General features: G+C 43.8%; 2 protein-coding genes across 2 annotated transcripts in view; both read left to right on the forward strand.

The window, feature by feature from the left end:
- LOC308290862 (collagen alpha-1(XX) chain-like) overlaps nt 1–14880 on the forward strand; it is a gene marked incomplete at both ends in the record, with an annotated part of 91859 nt that extends 76979 nt beyond the window's left edge. The window contains 9 exons of the mRNA XM_080732774.1: nt 10552–10605; nt 10742–10795; nt 11035–11106; nt 11192–11227; nt 11354–11420; nt 11588–11776; nt 12553–12630; nt 13776–13937; nt 14852–14880. Coding sequence (XP_080588900.1) covers nt 10552–10605; nt 10742–10795; nt 11035–11106; nt 11192–11227; nt 11354–11420; nt 11588–11776; nt 12553–12630; nt 13776–13937; nt 14852–14880 — 741 coding nt within the window. The remainder of the gene's footprint in view (nt 1–10551; nt 10606–10741; nt 10796–11034; nt 11107–11191; nt 11228–11353; nt 11421–11587; nt 11777–12552; nt 12631–13775; nt 13938–14851) is intronic.
- LOC308291764 (zinc finger protein RFP-like) lies at nt 8957–10421 on the forward strand (the record flags this gene model as incomplete). The annotated part of the gene is made up of 3 exons (XM_080733892.1): nt 8957–9031; nt 9155–10071; nt 10400–10421. The coding sequence occupies 3 exons, from the start codon at nt 8957–8959 to the stop codon at nt 10419–10421; spliced, it is 1014 nt and encodes a 337-aa protein (XP_080590018.1).
- Nucleotides 14881–15072: the final 192 nt, after the last annotated feature.

The following is a 15072-nucleotide window of genomic DNA, read 5'->3' on the forward strand; positions in this document are numbered from 1 at the left end:
ATTCCATTAATCTGCCCAACTAGGCATTGGCATTAAACTCAAAATACATCAATTCAATAATCAACATTGCAGCTAACATACAAGCATTACATTCCAAAAGAAATTGTTTAACATTTAGATCCCAAAACCAAAAACAACATAACATTACAGAGCACATGGTCACTCACCAAGTCACAATGTTCCTCATTCACACAGCCAGTGTAGCGAGTGGATCAGGTAGGTATGGTATCTAAAAGTCAAATTATTGCATGGGTAAGTATAAATAATTAATGAATTAAACTGTCAGAAATTGGAATAGTTGTTGAAATAAATAAAGAGTACATACCTGCTGCCTGTAACACCTCCAGTGTTGTGGACCACACTGAGCAAGTTACTGCAGAAAGTCTGGCTTTATACTGGGTGTGGTTTGATTGCAAATTGCTGGGCAGCTGTGTTTGGGTCTATTCTGCATTAGAGGTGGGATTTATGGCTCTTTGAAGTGAGACAGTACCATCGATCTGGCTCACTAAAAAGAGCCGTTCAAAAGACTGGCTCGTTTGGCTCCTTGTATATTTATATATTTTTAAGAAGAATTTGTTTAAACATGAATCCACAAGGTGGCACCACATTCCTCTGCTGACAGTTGAGATCACAATTTAGTATTTACCCTTTTCATAAAATGTGTGTGTAAATTAAGCTACCTTGACTTTTGTTATTCATAAAACACCTAAAAAAAACAAGCAGGCAACAATGAACTCGCTCCTCCACTTGTTCTCTCTCTCTCACTCACTCACTGTACTCAGTCAGTACTCAGTGGAGTAGCAAGGAGATGTTGAATTGGGGGGAGGGGGTCTCCCCCCAAATGAACGGCTCTCTACTGCGCAAACCGGATCCCATCGTTCACTTCAAAGAGCCGTTCAAAAGATTCGATTCGTTCGCGAACGTCCCAGCTCTATTCTGCATCTAGCCTAAGGCCCAGATCATGGGAAACCCCTACTCACGTCAGGGTGGGGGGTCCCCAGTTCAAATATGATTCTTTTTGGTTTCAGTGATATTTGGACTTACCCTCTACAGTATTTCATCATGAAAATGTGACTTTGCATCTATGTTTTAGAGGCAGAAGAATAATTTGCATAAAACTTGCAATGTTGATTGAATTATTAAAAAAGCATGTTTCAATTTAAAAAAAATCCGATCTGACAGATCTTTAGATATTGGTCCAAAGTTCATGTAAAAAAAGTTCCGTGCACGTGACGCGAAAGTTCCGGAATAAAAGCGGGTTTAAGTGTTTTACAAACTGCTCAAAATGGCGGAAAATCTAAGGGTGGAGCTTACTTAACAAAGACACAGATGTCTTCCGCTTGAGTCAAGGCACGCGTGTAAGCAAGTTGCATGTCTTCAAACGAAACGAGGCATGACTTATGCCCCTTTAAAGTTTGAGTTTTCAAACGCTTCGTATAGCGCCCCCCTTTGGCCAATTGGAGTAAGATTGCTTTCAGTGATATTTGTACTAACCCTCTACATATTTGCCAAATGCCATGAACGTGTCACTTTGCAAGTATGATTTAGAGGCAGAAGAATAATTTGCATGAAACTGCATTATACAGTGAATTATTAAAAAATAATGTTTCGCTTTAAAGAAAATCCGGCCGCTGTGCGATGACCGTGTTGGTCCAAAGTTCATGTAAAAAAAGTTTCACGCACGTTATGCGAAAATCCCAGGAGGACATAGATTTTGACTGTTTTTCATATAATTCAAAATTGTGGGAGAGGTAAAGGTCAGAGGTCAAAAGTCAGAGCGTAAAAGTTGTTCGGCATGAGGAGACGCATAAGTGTATACAGGTTTCATTGCTGTACCTGAAACAGGGCATGAGCTACACCAGTTCAAAGTTTGCACTTTTGAAGGCTTCCTACAGCGCCACCCTTTGGCCGATTGTTGCGAGCTTCGCGTTTTAGCCGTTTGGCATAGTCCTCTGCCATACTGCCATGAACGTGTCACTTTGCATGTATGATTTAGAGGCAGAAGAATAATTTGCATGAAACTGCATTATACGGTTAATTATTAAAAAATAATGTTTCGCTTTAAAGAAAATCCGGCCGCTGTGCGATGACCGTGTTGGTCCAAAGTTCATGTAAAAAAAGTTTCGCGCACATTACGCGAAAATCCCAGGAGGAGATAGATTTTGACTGTTTTGCATATAATTCAAAATTGTGAGAGAGGTAAAGGTCAGAGGTCAAAAGTCAGAGCGTAAAAGTTGTTCGGCATGAGGAGACGCATAAGTGTATACAGGTTTCATTGCTGTACCTGAAACAGGGCATGAGCTACACCAGTTCAAAGTTTGCACTTTCGAAGGCTTCCTACAGCGCCACCCTTTGGCCGATTGTTGCGAGCTTCGCGTTTTAGCCGTTTGGCATAGTCCTCTGCCATACTGCCGAGTTTCGTAAAAAGCGACTGCACGGTCTAGCCGCTAGAGCAAAAGTGGCGGAATAATAATAATAATAATAATAGTGATGAAGTCCAATAACAATGAGTGGCCAAGGCATTGCCACTTCGTGGCCTTGGCCACTAATAATAATAATAGTAATGATGAAGTCCAATAACAATGAGTGGCCTTTTGCCACTTCGTGGCCTTGGCCACTAATAATAATAGTGATGAAGTCCAATAACAATGAGTGGCCATTTGCCACTTCGTGGCCTTGGCCACTAATGATGAAGTCCAATAATAATGAGTGGCCTTTTGCCACTTCGTGGCCTTGGCCACTAATAATAGTGATGAAGTCCAATAACAATGAGTGGCCAAGGCATTGCCACTTCGTGGCCTTGGCCACTAATAAACATCACAGCACAATGACCATTCATGAACCCTCATCTCTATATACAATTTGAAACTGCAGCCAGCGGTTTTTGTTTGTGGTGGACTCAGACACGACCAAAATGCAGCACTCCAATTGGCTAGGACTGATCACGTGGCACACGTCCTCACGTCACTAGAGGTTCGCGGGCCTTCGGGCCGCTCACATCTAGAGTCCTCATAGATGTATCTATCTATCTGCAGATAGATAGATAGATAGATAGATAGATAGATAGATAGATAGATAGATAGTACTATAGAGAATCAATTATAATAAAAATAGATAGATAGATAGATAGTACTATAGAGAATCAATTATAATAAAAATAGATAGATAGATAGTACTATAGACCAATTATTTGTTTACAAACATTGAGACTGAATGCACAGCTGACTGTATCATGTAATCAATTCCCAACAGATCCCCAAACCTGTTGTTTTGGGGAGCACTGGTTATTCAACCTCCTCTTGTGTGCTAGTGAGGTGCTCCCATGGGTGCGCCCTTATCGAGACATATACTTCATTGCGCAACGGTGTTCCACGTCAAGAGTAGCTGATATACAAACTCACATCGCGTCACCAATGCAACCCTTCTGAGCTTGGAGGTCTGCGGCTCTGCGCGCGACACCGTCGCAGGACGGAGCATAATTAGGCTTCATGGACTGCAGCTGGGCGAGCAGTAGACGCTCTGGTGATCCAGTGGATCGGGTGGGTGATCAAGAGGAGCGCTCCCTCTGTTCTGATGACGGTGAATAGAGGTGGGGTTTGAAGGACAACTGTTTTGAATCGCTATTATTGTTTACAATCAACAGAAACTAAGGATTATATATTTCAAGAGTGAGAATTTACAGTAAAAATCCTAAGCATTCTTCCTCCACACTGGGAGAAAAACGGCATCTGAAAGTTTGATGGAATGCATTTTTAAACACGAGTGCCATCCATTGCATCCTATGAACGGTGGGGTTCATTTGGTGCCGACCGGCGTGCGCATACTGGTTTATATCAATGTGACGTGGACCATTAAGGCATCTATAGAGAATCAATTATAATAAAAACAATCATAATCATAATAATTAAAACACATATTATTAACAATAATAATAATATCTGGAATTAATATAGCACATCTATCTATACTGAGAGCCACAGATAGATAGATTAGATACACACATCTAGATAGATAGATAGATAGATAGATAGATAGATAGATAGATATTATAATACAATAATAATAATAAGGGTAATAATATGGGTAATAATACAAACTTTAATATCTGGATTTTATATAGTACTTTTACACTACAGTACAGTATGGCACAGTACAGTAGTACCATAAAGTACAGTACAGTACAGTACAGTACGGTACGGTACAGTACAGTACAGTACAGTACAGTACATTACAGTACAGTACAGTACAGTACGGTACAGTACAGTACAGTACAGTATGGTACAGTACAGTACAGTACAGTACAGTATGGTACAGTACAGTACAGTACAGTACAGTGCAGTATGGTACAGCACAGTATGGTGCAGTACAGTACAGTACGGTACAGTACAGTATGGTACAGTACAGTACAGTATGGTACAGTACAGTACACTACACTACACTACAGTACAGTACAGTACGGTACAGTACGGTACGGTACGGTACGGTACAGTACAGTATGGTACAGTACAGTACAGTATGGTGCAGTACAGTACGGTACAGTACAGTACGGTACAGTACAGTATGGTACAGTACAGTACAGTACAGTACAGTACAGTACGGTACAGTACAGTATGGTACGGTACAGTACAGTATGGTACAGTACGGTACGGTACAGTATGGTACGGTACAGTATGGTACGGTACGGTACAGTACAGTACAGTACAGTACAGTACAGTACAGTACAGTATGGTACAGCACAGTATGGTGCAGTACAGTACAGTACGGTACAGTACAGTATGGTACAGTACAGTACAGTACAGTATGGTACAGTACAGTACAGTACACTACACTACACTACAGTGCAGTACAGTACAGTACAGTACAGTACGGTACGGTACGGTACAGTACAGTACAGTACGGTACAGTATGGTACAGTATATGGTACGGTACAGTACAGTATGGAACAGTACAGTACAGTACAGTACAGTACAGTACAGTACAGTACAGTACAGCACAGTCTGGTGCAGTACAGTACAGTACGGTACAGTACAGTATGGTACAGTACAGTACAGTACAGTATGGTACAGTACACTACACTACACTACAGTACAGTACGGTACAGTACGGTACGGTACGGTACGGTACGGTACAGTACGGTACGGTACGGTACAGTACACTACGGTACAGTACAGTACAGTACAGTACGGTACAGTACAGTACAGTACGGTACAGTACAGTACAGTACAGTACAGTACGGTACGGTACGGTACGGTACGGTACAGTACACTACGGTGCGGTACGGTACGGTACAGTACAGTACGGTACCGTACGGTACGGTACAGTACACTACGGTACGGTACGGTACGGTACGGTACGGTACAGTACAGTACAGTACAGTACAGTACAGTACACACACTACAGTACAGTACAGTACAGTACAGTACAGTACAGTACAGTAATTTTTTTTTTAAAGAAGCGGGCGTGGAATCAGCGGGCGTGGACTCTAGATGTGAGCGGCCCGAAGGGCCGCGAACCTCTAGTTATCATACATTACAAAGCGCATGCATATGAATAGGCCACGGACTCACCGAGACACAACAGCTGACTGACGCACACTCGAAACTCAACGTGGCTTCACGCTTCGTGTGCTGTGCACTAGACAGAACCACAAACATGTTGTCCCATTTAGTTACTCAGAATAACAGTACATATGGTTACCATAACCCAGTAGTCACACACAGCCATATAGCAAAACAGAGACTTACATTTCAATAAATGAATTGACACCCCATTAGCGACTTGTGATTTTTGTCCCCAGATTATTAACTTAATGTGCAGTGTGTAGAGGGTATCTGCACAGGAGCTATAGTCAACTTCTTCTTGAAAAACGGATGCTAAAATAAAAATAATGTTTCGAAAATATTTTATAAAAACATAAGCTTCATTATGTGTGTTTCTATTCAAAAATGACTCCAAAAAGCGTAAAATAATGATAAAATAATCATTTTGGCCATTGTCAGACCGACACTTTGTTTACTTTCTAGTCTATAGACTAGGATGTAAACAAAGTGTCGGCCCTACAATGAAAAAGTTGACTATAGCTTAAGGTCAAATATTGTCAAATACATAGAGGCAGAAATTGTGAAAATAGCAGATCTACATGCTCACAAAGCCTCGCGATGCGAGGCGTTGTGAGCATGTAGATCTGCTATTTTCACAATAGGACGTTTTTTTTTTTTTTACTTTCTCTGGTGGGTGTAATGAAGTCGACTGAGTTGACGTGCTAAAAATCAAACCTCGGTTCGAAGTGAAGCGGTGAACTTTTATTCTATGTGTTCTAGAGTTATGAACTATACATTCTTTATATTCTGAATGAATGAATGATTTTATCTGGAGGGACGAATTGTCATGTGAAGCTTGACCAATCCTCAAAGTATCCGGTCATCAGACCGGGACGGACACCACACACATATTCTGGACGTACGGGACAGATAAAACCTGTTCATTCTGGACTGAAATGACCATATATGGACATGGGTTCACACATTTTGTTTTTGATAAAACCTGTTCAATCTGGACTGAAATGACCATATGGACATGGGACACACATTCTGTTTTTGATAAAAACCTGTTCATTCTGGACTGAAATGACCATATATGGACATGGGACACACAAAGCCACTCCTTGGAAGCGGCTTTAAAAAAAACATGTTTTTAGAAGCACAATTCTGCCTCATCAAAGTTGATGGCTTTTCCTTGTCAGACAGGGCGACAAGCGACCTAAAGGGCGAGGTCGCACCATGTCTTGGCCATCCGGCCAGTTACCCATTTATGGAGACCCCTGGTACCCATATATGGAGATCTATGTACTGTATATGGAGATATGCTGTGAGAGCCCAAACATGCTTACTCAGTAGTTTGTTATGTGAAAGTCTATATGACGTTTATGACTTCTGAGTCTGACATCATACATATGATCCGTTTCATGCCCATATATGGGGATCCCTGTCTGTAAAACCAGCCACACACAGATATGGGCTGTCTTGGCCATCTGTCTTGGCCATATATGGATTCTGTTAGTGTGGTATGTGTGGCCGATGTGGCCTCCATAAATGGGCATTCCCATTTGAAGTCCTAGGCTGTTAGATATGGGCTTAATATTGATGACATCAGGGATCTACATATATGGGCATAACATATGGGTTCGACGTGGGTGAACGTCAACCTGGTGAAATGCTAACCTGCTGGCATGGGTGACTATGCCTAAACCTAAACCCATACCCTAAACTCAGTAAAACTATGCCTAAACCTAACCCTAACCCTTAGTCGAACGAATGAAACGTAGAAATATCAAGATTTCCCCCACGTGTACATGTCCATGTGCATGTGTGCGTGTGCGTGTTGAGTGTTGGGGGGAGGGGAAAAGAGTGAGTGATTTATAACGGCGACTATGGTCCACAGCAGTGCACGCACACACACACACGCACACACGCACACACACACGTATGCACACATGCACGCACGCACGCACGCACACGCACACACACACACAGCACATTTTACAAACCACGATCACGGTTTTATTTAATAATTATAAAATAAAGTTACATTACAAAAAAAAAGTAAAAAAAAATAATAATAATAATGGCCGCCTGGTGGCCAGGGGGTGCAAGTGCACCCAAGGACACCCCTTGAAATTGTTTATGGGTTGCAGTTTAGTATGCGGTCACAGCGGTGGTGCAGTCTTAGGCGTAGCTGCAGTTTCCATAGATTTGCATGAGAACATTGTTGATGGTGGGCTCGCTGAAAGCTGGCAAACGTATGTTCTCCCAAATCGTTATATCCTCAAAACGGTAACATGTCATCAGGTCGAACACCCTTTGGATCGACCACCAAACTCTAAGCCAAACCCTAATCCTAACCTCAGTAAAACTATGCCTAACTCTAACCCTAAACCTAACCGTAAAAGTAACCGTGACGCGGGTGATTATCTAACCCTGACGATGCTCGCGGGTGATTATCTAACCTGCCGACGCTCGCGGGTGATTATCTAAAGGGGAGCACACACTGAACGCGGGCGGCTGCGCAGCATCGTGTCGCGGTATCGACGCACGTGAAGTGCCGCGCGATAACCCCAACTGGATGTGGTGCGCTACCACACAGCACATCCATTTCCCCCGGTGGAGAGAACCATGGGAGAACATGTTCACCGCGCGGCAACGCTGGACAAATAGAACAGTGGCGTATCGGCGCGGCAGACGAGGCGTCAGATTGGCGGTTGTGCGCATCTGGCGCCGCCGGTGTGGGTTAGTTCATTGAAAATAACGGGGCCGTAATTTTTGACGCGCCGCTTCCGCGTCCAGTGTGTGTTCCCTTTAACCTGCCGACGCTCGCGGGTGATAATCTAACCTGCCGACGCTCGCGGGTGATTATCTAACCTGCCGACGCTCGCGGGTGATTATCTAGCCTGCCGGCGCTGTTCGACCGAACGGGAGTTCGACCTATGGGGCAGTCCCCCCTCAAAACTGGCCGACAGTACAAAGGCAGGGCCTTTAGCCAATGAGGGAGCAGCGTTCTTGGTGACATCACCACCAATAAGCGCGACTTGATATAAATAACGACCAGTAAGACGCCCAAGGGCGTAAGCGACCTCGCGCCATCTGTCTCTGCCATATATGGATTTGGTCGTCTGACAACATATAAATGGACGCCCTCGTTCCAGTTATTATCGTTTCTACAATTGTATTCTCAATTCGTAGAAATGGCTTCTGCCAGCAGTCTCCTGTCTGAAGAGCAGCTCCGGTGTTCCATCTGTCTGGATGTGTTCACTGATCCAATCACCACTCCATGTGGACACAACTACTGCAAAGCCTGCATCACACATTACTGGAACACCAAGGATGAGTGCAGGTGTCCACTGTGTAGCAAAGCCTTCCACAAGAGACCTGAATTCGCTGTTAATAAAGTTCTCGCAGAGATGGCCGATCAGTTCAGGGTTCACAAGTTGAAAGAAGAATATGAAAGAAAGACCGTGGCTGAAGTTCAGCAGATGGTCCAGGAGAGACAAGTGAAGATTCAGGAGGTCCAACACTCAGTAGAGCTCAGTAAGAAAGATGCAGACAGAGAGATAGCAGACAGTGTGCAGATCTTCACTGCTCTGATCACCTCTATTGAGAGAAGCCAGGCTGAGCTCATTAATGTCATCGAAGAGAAGAAGAAAACAACAGAGAAACATGCTGAAGGCTTCATTAAAGAGCTGCAACTGGAAATCGCTCAGTTAGAGAAGAGAATCTCTGAGCTGAAGCAGCCACACACTGAAGACCACCTGCACCTCCTCCAGAACACCACATCCATCAACACTCCTCCACCCACCAAGGACTGGACAAAGATCGACGTCCCTCGGTCTTCATGTGAGGGGACTGTGAGGAAACTCAGGAAAGCTGTGGCTCAGCTAGAGAAGACACTCCGTCAAGAGATGGATAATCTGTGTAATGATGATGAGCTGAGGAGAATGCAGCAATACGAAGTGGGTGTGACTCTGGACCCTGATACAGCAAATCCCTGGCTCATTCTGTCTAAGGATGGAAAACAAGTGAGTATTGGAAACAGAAGCAGGAATCTCCCAGAGAACAAAGAGAGATTCTCTCGATCTGGCTGTGTCTTAGGAAAACAAAGCTTCTCCTCAGGAAGGTTTTACTATGAGGTTCACGTTAGAGGGAAGACTGGCTGGACTTTAGGAGTGGCCAGAGAGTCCATCAACAGGAAGGGAGACATCACAGCGAGCCCCAACAATGGTTACTGGTCTATATGGTTGACGAATGGAGAGTACAAGGCTCTTGCTGGCCCTTCTGTCCTCCTCCCTGTCAGAGAGGAGGTCCAGAAAGTGGGAGTGTTTGTGGATTATGAGGAGGGTCTGGTCTCCTTTTATGATGTTGAGGCCAGAGTTCACCTCTACTCTTTCACTGGCTGCACCTTCACTGAAAAACTCTACCCATTCTTCAGTCCAGATCCTAATGGTGACGGTAACTCTGGTCCTCTGATCATCTCTCCTCAGGGGCGGGCTGGCCATCTGGCATACAGGGCATTTGCCCGGTGGGCTGGTAGGCTAGGGGGCTGGGGGGCTGGTGTAAAAAAATAAAAAATAGCCAAAGTTCTGACACATTTTGGCACTAATCATATTCATACTCCACTTGTTGGTGGTGAGAACTGTATGCTAACTTAAACAATGTATGGATTGTGTAGTTGTGTATTATCATTTGTTGTCTGTAAAAGTTGTGGTATTAAACACTTGTGTATTTACATAATGTGCCGCCCATGACCGGTAGAGTATCTTGGCGCGCGCTGGTTGTGGGGGCTGGTCTGGCCAAGATGCCAGGGCTGAATTTTAGTCCCAGTCCGTCCCTGCGTTATGAGCTTGTAGGTCTGCTATTTCCGACACGTGATGCTGCTGTGCAACGGAGCATAAATTAAGCTTTAACATTATTTCTATCTCTTCCCATGCCATCCCCACCTGTATCCCTCCTTCTCTCTGTCTCTCTACCGTCCTCTCTATTTCTTTCTGTCTTTCTCTAGGGTATACCTGGTCCTCCAGGTCCAAAAGGGGAAGAGGGTCCTCCCGGTCCCAAGGTACTGTAAGACGGCTGGGCCCAGTCAGTGGTTTGCAACAAAATAATACCCATTATTCTTTACCCTGTTTATTCTCAGTGGCTGTGATCACAGAAATCTCCTTCATCTTCTTATTTCTCTGGGACGCGTCTTGCAGGGCATTAGGGGTTCAGAAGGGAACATCGGCCCACCCGGTACCACTGGACCCAGGGTAGGATGTTCATTATAATTCATTACAAGAATATTGGAGAATGTGTTTTTTGTTTGCTGTTAATTGAAAAGTTATGATAACCACCCAGTACACAGTATAATCAAATGGACCCTCACGTTTGCACACTCTTAGTTGAATGAACACCTGTTTGTTATACTTCTCCCCTGTTCACCTTGTGATTAATTTTTTCCTTTTCCGTTTAATTTGTTCTCCATCCCTCCATCATTATGTGTGTAAAGGGTTTCCAGGGAATGCCAGGACATCCAGGGCCGTCAGGGGACAGGGGTCATATGGGACCCGTTGGACCTACGGTAGGAACCAACGCACAGACAGTGTCCTTTGTGTTTTCTATCGCCTATCGTTTTCACAGATTTCTTTCCCTTTTCTCATTCACAGGGTCTGTCAGGTAGCAAGGGTGAAAGAGGGGAGAAGGTGAGTTCTTTTTCTGATTAAAACATTTAAACCCAGTCAAAATTGGGACACCAGGTTGAAAAGAAGAAGAAAATAAAATAAAATTACAAATAAAAAGAACATAATGACTCCAGTGATGTGTTACAGGGAGAACCCCAGTCTATGGCCGTGATCTACCAGATGGTGACCCAGGCCTGTGAGCAACTAGTGCATAGTAAGTATTCTATTTCTCTCTGTCTCTCTGTGTGTCTCTCTCTCTCTCTCTCTCTCTCTCTCTCTCTCTCTCTCTCTCTCTCTCTCTCTCTCTCTCTCTCTCTCTTTCTCATTATAAAACAACACACATCCTGAGTGTTAATTTAACTCATTTCCTTGTGTTTTCAGATGAGGTTTTAAAGCTGGACTTGTTCCTTAACGAGATCAGCCGTAAGCCAGTTCCTATTGAGGAGCCAGTGGGACCACCAGGAGAGCCAGGCATACCGGGGGGCAAGGGCGCACCCGGCCTCAGGGGCAACCAAGGGCGTGTTGGTGCAAGAGGGAGACCTGGGAGGGCTGGATACCCAGGAGAACAGGGCAAGGCTTTATTCTATAGATTTTGATTCTGTGAAAAGAAAAGACCACTAAAAAAAGGGTATTTATTAAGTAGTATATCATATAATTAAATATTCAAATATATATTTTCACAGAATCGAATGGTCATGATTCACCAGGATCCTGGATGACATGATTCTAGTCTTAAAATAATTGATATAAATATTTTTGTAAATCGTTATGGGTAAACCATGGCCACTGCTATGCCCTATAGAAAACATGGTTTCACGTATTCAGTGTACTTCTAATTACTAATTTCCAGGATTAATTATATAATCAAACAAAATGATCCGCACTCTGTCTGCACTTTCACAATAGGAACACTTTTATTATTTAAGCAACGTTTCGGTCACATAGACCTTCTTCAGCCATACGTTGACCCCTGCCTCCAACCCCGTCTCTGAGCCGATCAGGTGTGCATAAGGCTTTGTTTCCCAGGATTATATATATATAAAACAAATGATCTTTTCCAACAATTCAAAGCTTGCAGTGGCGATACTTCTTAAAGTTGTAATCAGTAACTTCCTACCTGGGATTTGAGCCTGCTGAGCTAAGATTGTGTTTTGAGCTTCATGCAATACCACTTGTCAGTGGTATTGTGACAATAGTGGTCCTACCCGATTACAGGATCTAAATTGCTTGATAGAAGAGGATGTAGACCATCTACCTCTACTGCACTTGTGCTAGCACTAAGGCTAGTGATGTATGTGATAACCATGCTGTTCTTTATTTTGGGGTATGTGTCTCCTTGTCTCCAGGAAGGAGAGGTGCGCCTGGGGAAAAAGGTGCTTTAGGGACCAATGTCCAGGGACCGGGGGGAATCAAGGGATTTGCAGGTACAGTACGTCTGGCTCTTGGTTGTTTCAGTGCTGTACAGTGTAATGTTAGCCAGCTACTATGGTATATCAACTTACTGTTGGTGAGGGACTTAATTTGTTCCATGTTGACTGTCATGCTGAACCCATGGCAATTTGCTTATATACTGGACTTCCTGACAGGCTCTCGCCAGCACACAAGAACCACTGACCTTAACACGAGAGCCCCTTGGGGCTGCGTGGTCCTCTCCTCTACTCTAGAGTTCTCAACGGGCCTGAAAATTACTGGGCCCTCCAGGGGCGGCCCGAGGCATGACCTGTCACCTGGCCCGAATAATTACCATACCGAAAGCCAAATAACCTGAGCAGATTGGACCTTCCGTTCCAGAGATAATGGCCAAAACATATTGAAAATGGCCAAGTTATGGCCATTGTCGCCTGTTTTTCTTTAATGACACAGGCGAGGAAGGTCGGACGGTGATAAACTAGATAAATGGAATGGTAAATGTATATAGTGCTTTTTATCCAAAACACTTTACATTGTGCCATTCACCCATTCACACACACATTCATATATCAATGGTGGAGGAAATCACCAGCCTGCACATCAGGAGCAGTTGAGCGTCTTGCTCATGGACACTTCGACACTAACTCTGGGGGAGCCCAGGATCGAACTGGGAACATCCGGCCGCTCTACTGGCCACTCTACCCCTGAGCCACTGCCGTTTTACTAGCTATAGAATAAAGTTCACTTTGAGCTGCATCCAACACATCCACTGCCATTTCTGTCTGCCGCTAGGGGCAGTTGACATTCCTTTTTTTGGGTAATAGATTTATTTATTTATTTATTTATTCATTCATTCACGGAACCCGAGGCTCAGCCAGCCCTGTTCTAATTAGCATACATTTTGGGCCTGGTCCGGCCCGAAAACGTCGGGACGGGTAGGGTCAGGTTCAGGAAGAATTTAAGAACTCTACTCCCTAGAGACACATGACTGTGTGGCTACGCACAGCTCCATCGATGTCAACAAAACGACTGTGATGGGCTTGATAGTCAATGACAATGAGACAGCTGTGTGTGTGTGTGTGTGTGTGTGTGTGTGTGTGTGTGTGTGTGTGTGTGTGTGTGTGTGTGTGTGTGTGTGTGTGTGTGTGCGCGCGCGCAGGTCCATCAGGGGAGTCCAAGCTGGGAGATCCAGGACCCAAGGGTGAAGACGGCAGGCCAGGACCCGATGGCGTCCCTGGACCTGCAGGCCAGCAGGGAGAGATTGGACCGCCTGGTGTGTGCGACAGCAGTGCTGGCTGCCAGACAGTGGCCCAGGAAACAGGTACTAGGAACTGAACTTCACATTGTATTTAATACAAGTTGAATATTTTCTCTTAGCAATAATATATATATATATATATATATATATATATATATATATTGTCGTTGTCGGGTGGAAACCTTGTATGTCCAAAACCGTTCGTTTTGTATTTATCATCTATAAAATGTACTAAACTAGTGAAAACAGCAGATCTACAAGCACACAACGCCTCGCATCATCACTAGTTTTGTTCAACGGTCTTGTATGATGAAGCAGGGCTTTGCTTTACCAAAAGACGTACACATTTGAAACTTGGAGATACAAGGTTTCTGCCTGACAGTGACGATATATATATATATACATATACAGTTTCAGCTAGACCAGGAATTCTCAACCAGGGGTCTGTGAACCTCTAGGGTTACTTGACAGTACTGCTGAGGGTTTTCAAAATTGTGAGGAAATTACGATTACGTTTTCTTTTTCATATATTTTCTACACAAATTAAAAATTATACACACTTAAGTGAGAGAAAGTTGTAAATTGTTCACTACATGAGCCTTTTCAAGCTGCAATTAAAACATGAATTCAGTTGAGCCTTTGAGACAGAAGGGGTTCAGTGCTCAGAAAAGATTGAAAACGCCTGAGCTAAACGGACACAGTCTACTACTGCATTTGCACCATCAAGAAGTAGATCCGCTTACCTCAAAGTTTTCATTTTAAGGGATGTAAAATAAAGTAACTTTTACTCTACTGTGTCATCTGCCAAACAATAAAACAACTTTAAATGTACTTAATACCATGTGTTATATCATTATCACTATTAATAATCAACCATGTAGCAGAGGAATGCTTGGTTGTGTGGCCCTTGTCTGTGTTCGTATTGTGGTCACAAGGGTATTTGATCATTGTTCTCTATCCTTTCCTCCTAGACCCAGATGACCCCTATTATGGATACCAGCCTTGAGCACACGTTGAAAAGTAAAGTTCTGATGGTAAGGTGACAATAGTATGGTGCTGATCCTGTCTGAAGTGGCCACTGGAGATGGCAGATGAACTTGGGACTCAAGCTGGAAAAGCATGACTGAAGAAGACTGGTGTGTTGAACTCACTATCGAGGAGCCTCACAAGCTCAGCTGCACAGTAAATCCTTAGTGTT

This window comes from Nannobrachium achirus (assembly GCF_963921795.1).
Source record: "Nannobrachium achirus genome assembly, chromosome: 9".
Taxonomy (NCBI): domain Eukaryota; kingdom Metazoa; phylum Chordata; class Actinopteri; order Myctophiformes; family Myctophidae; genus Nannobrachium; species Nannobrachium achirus.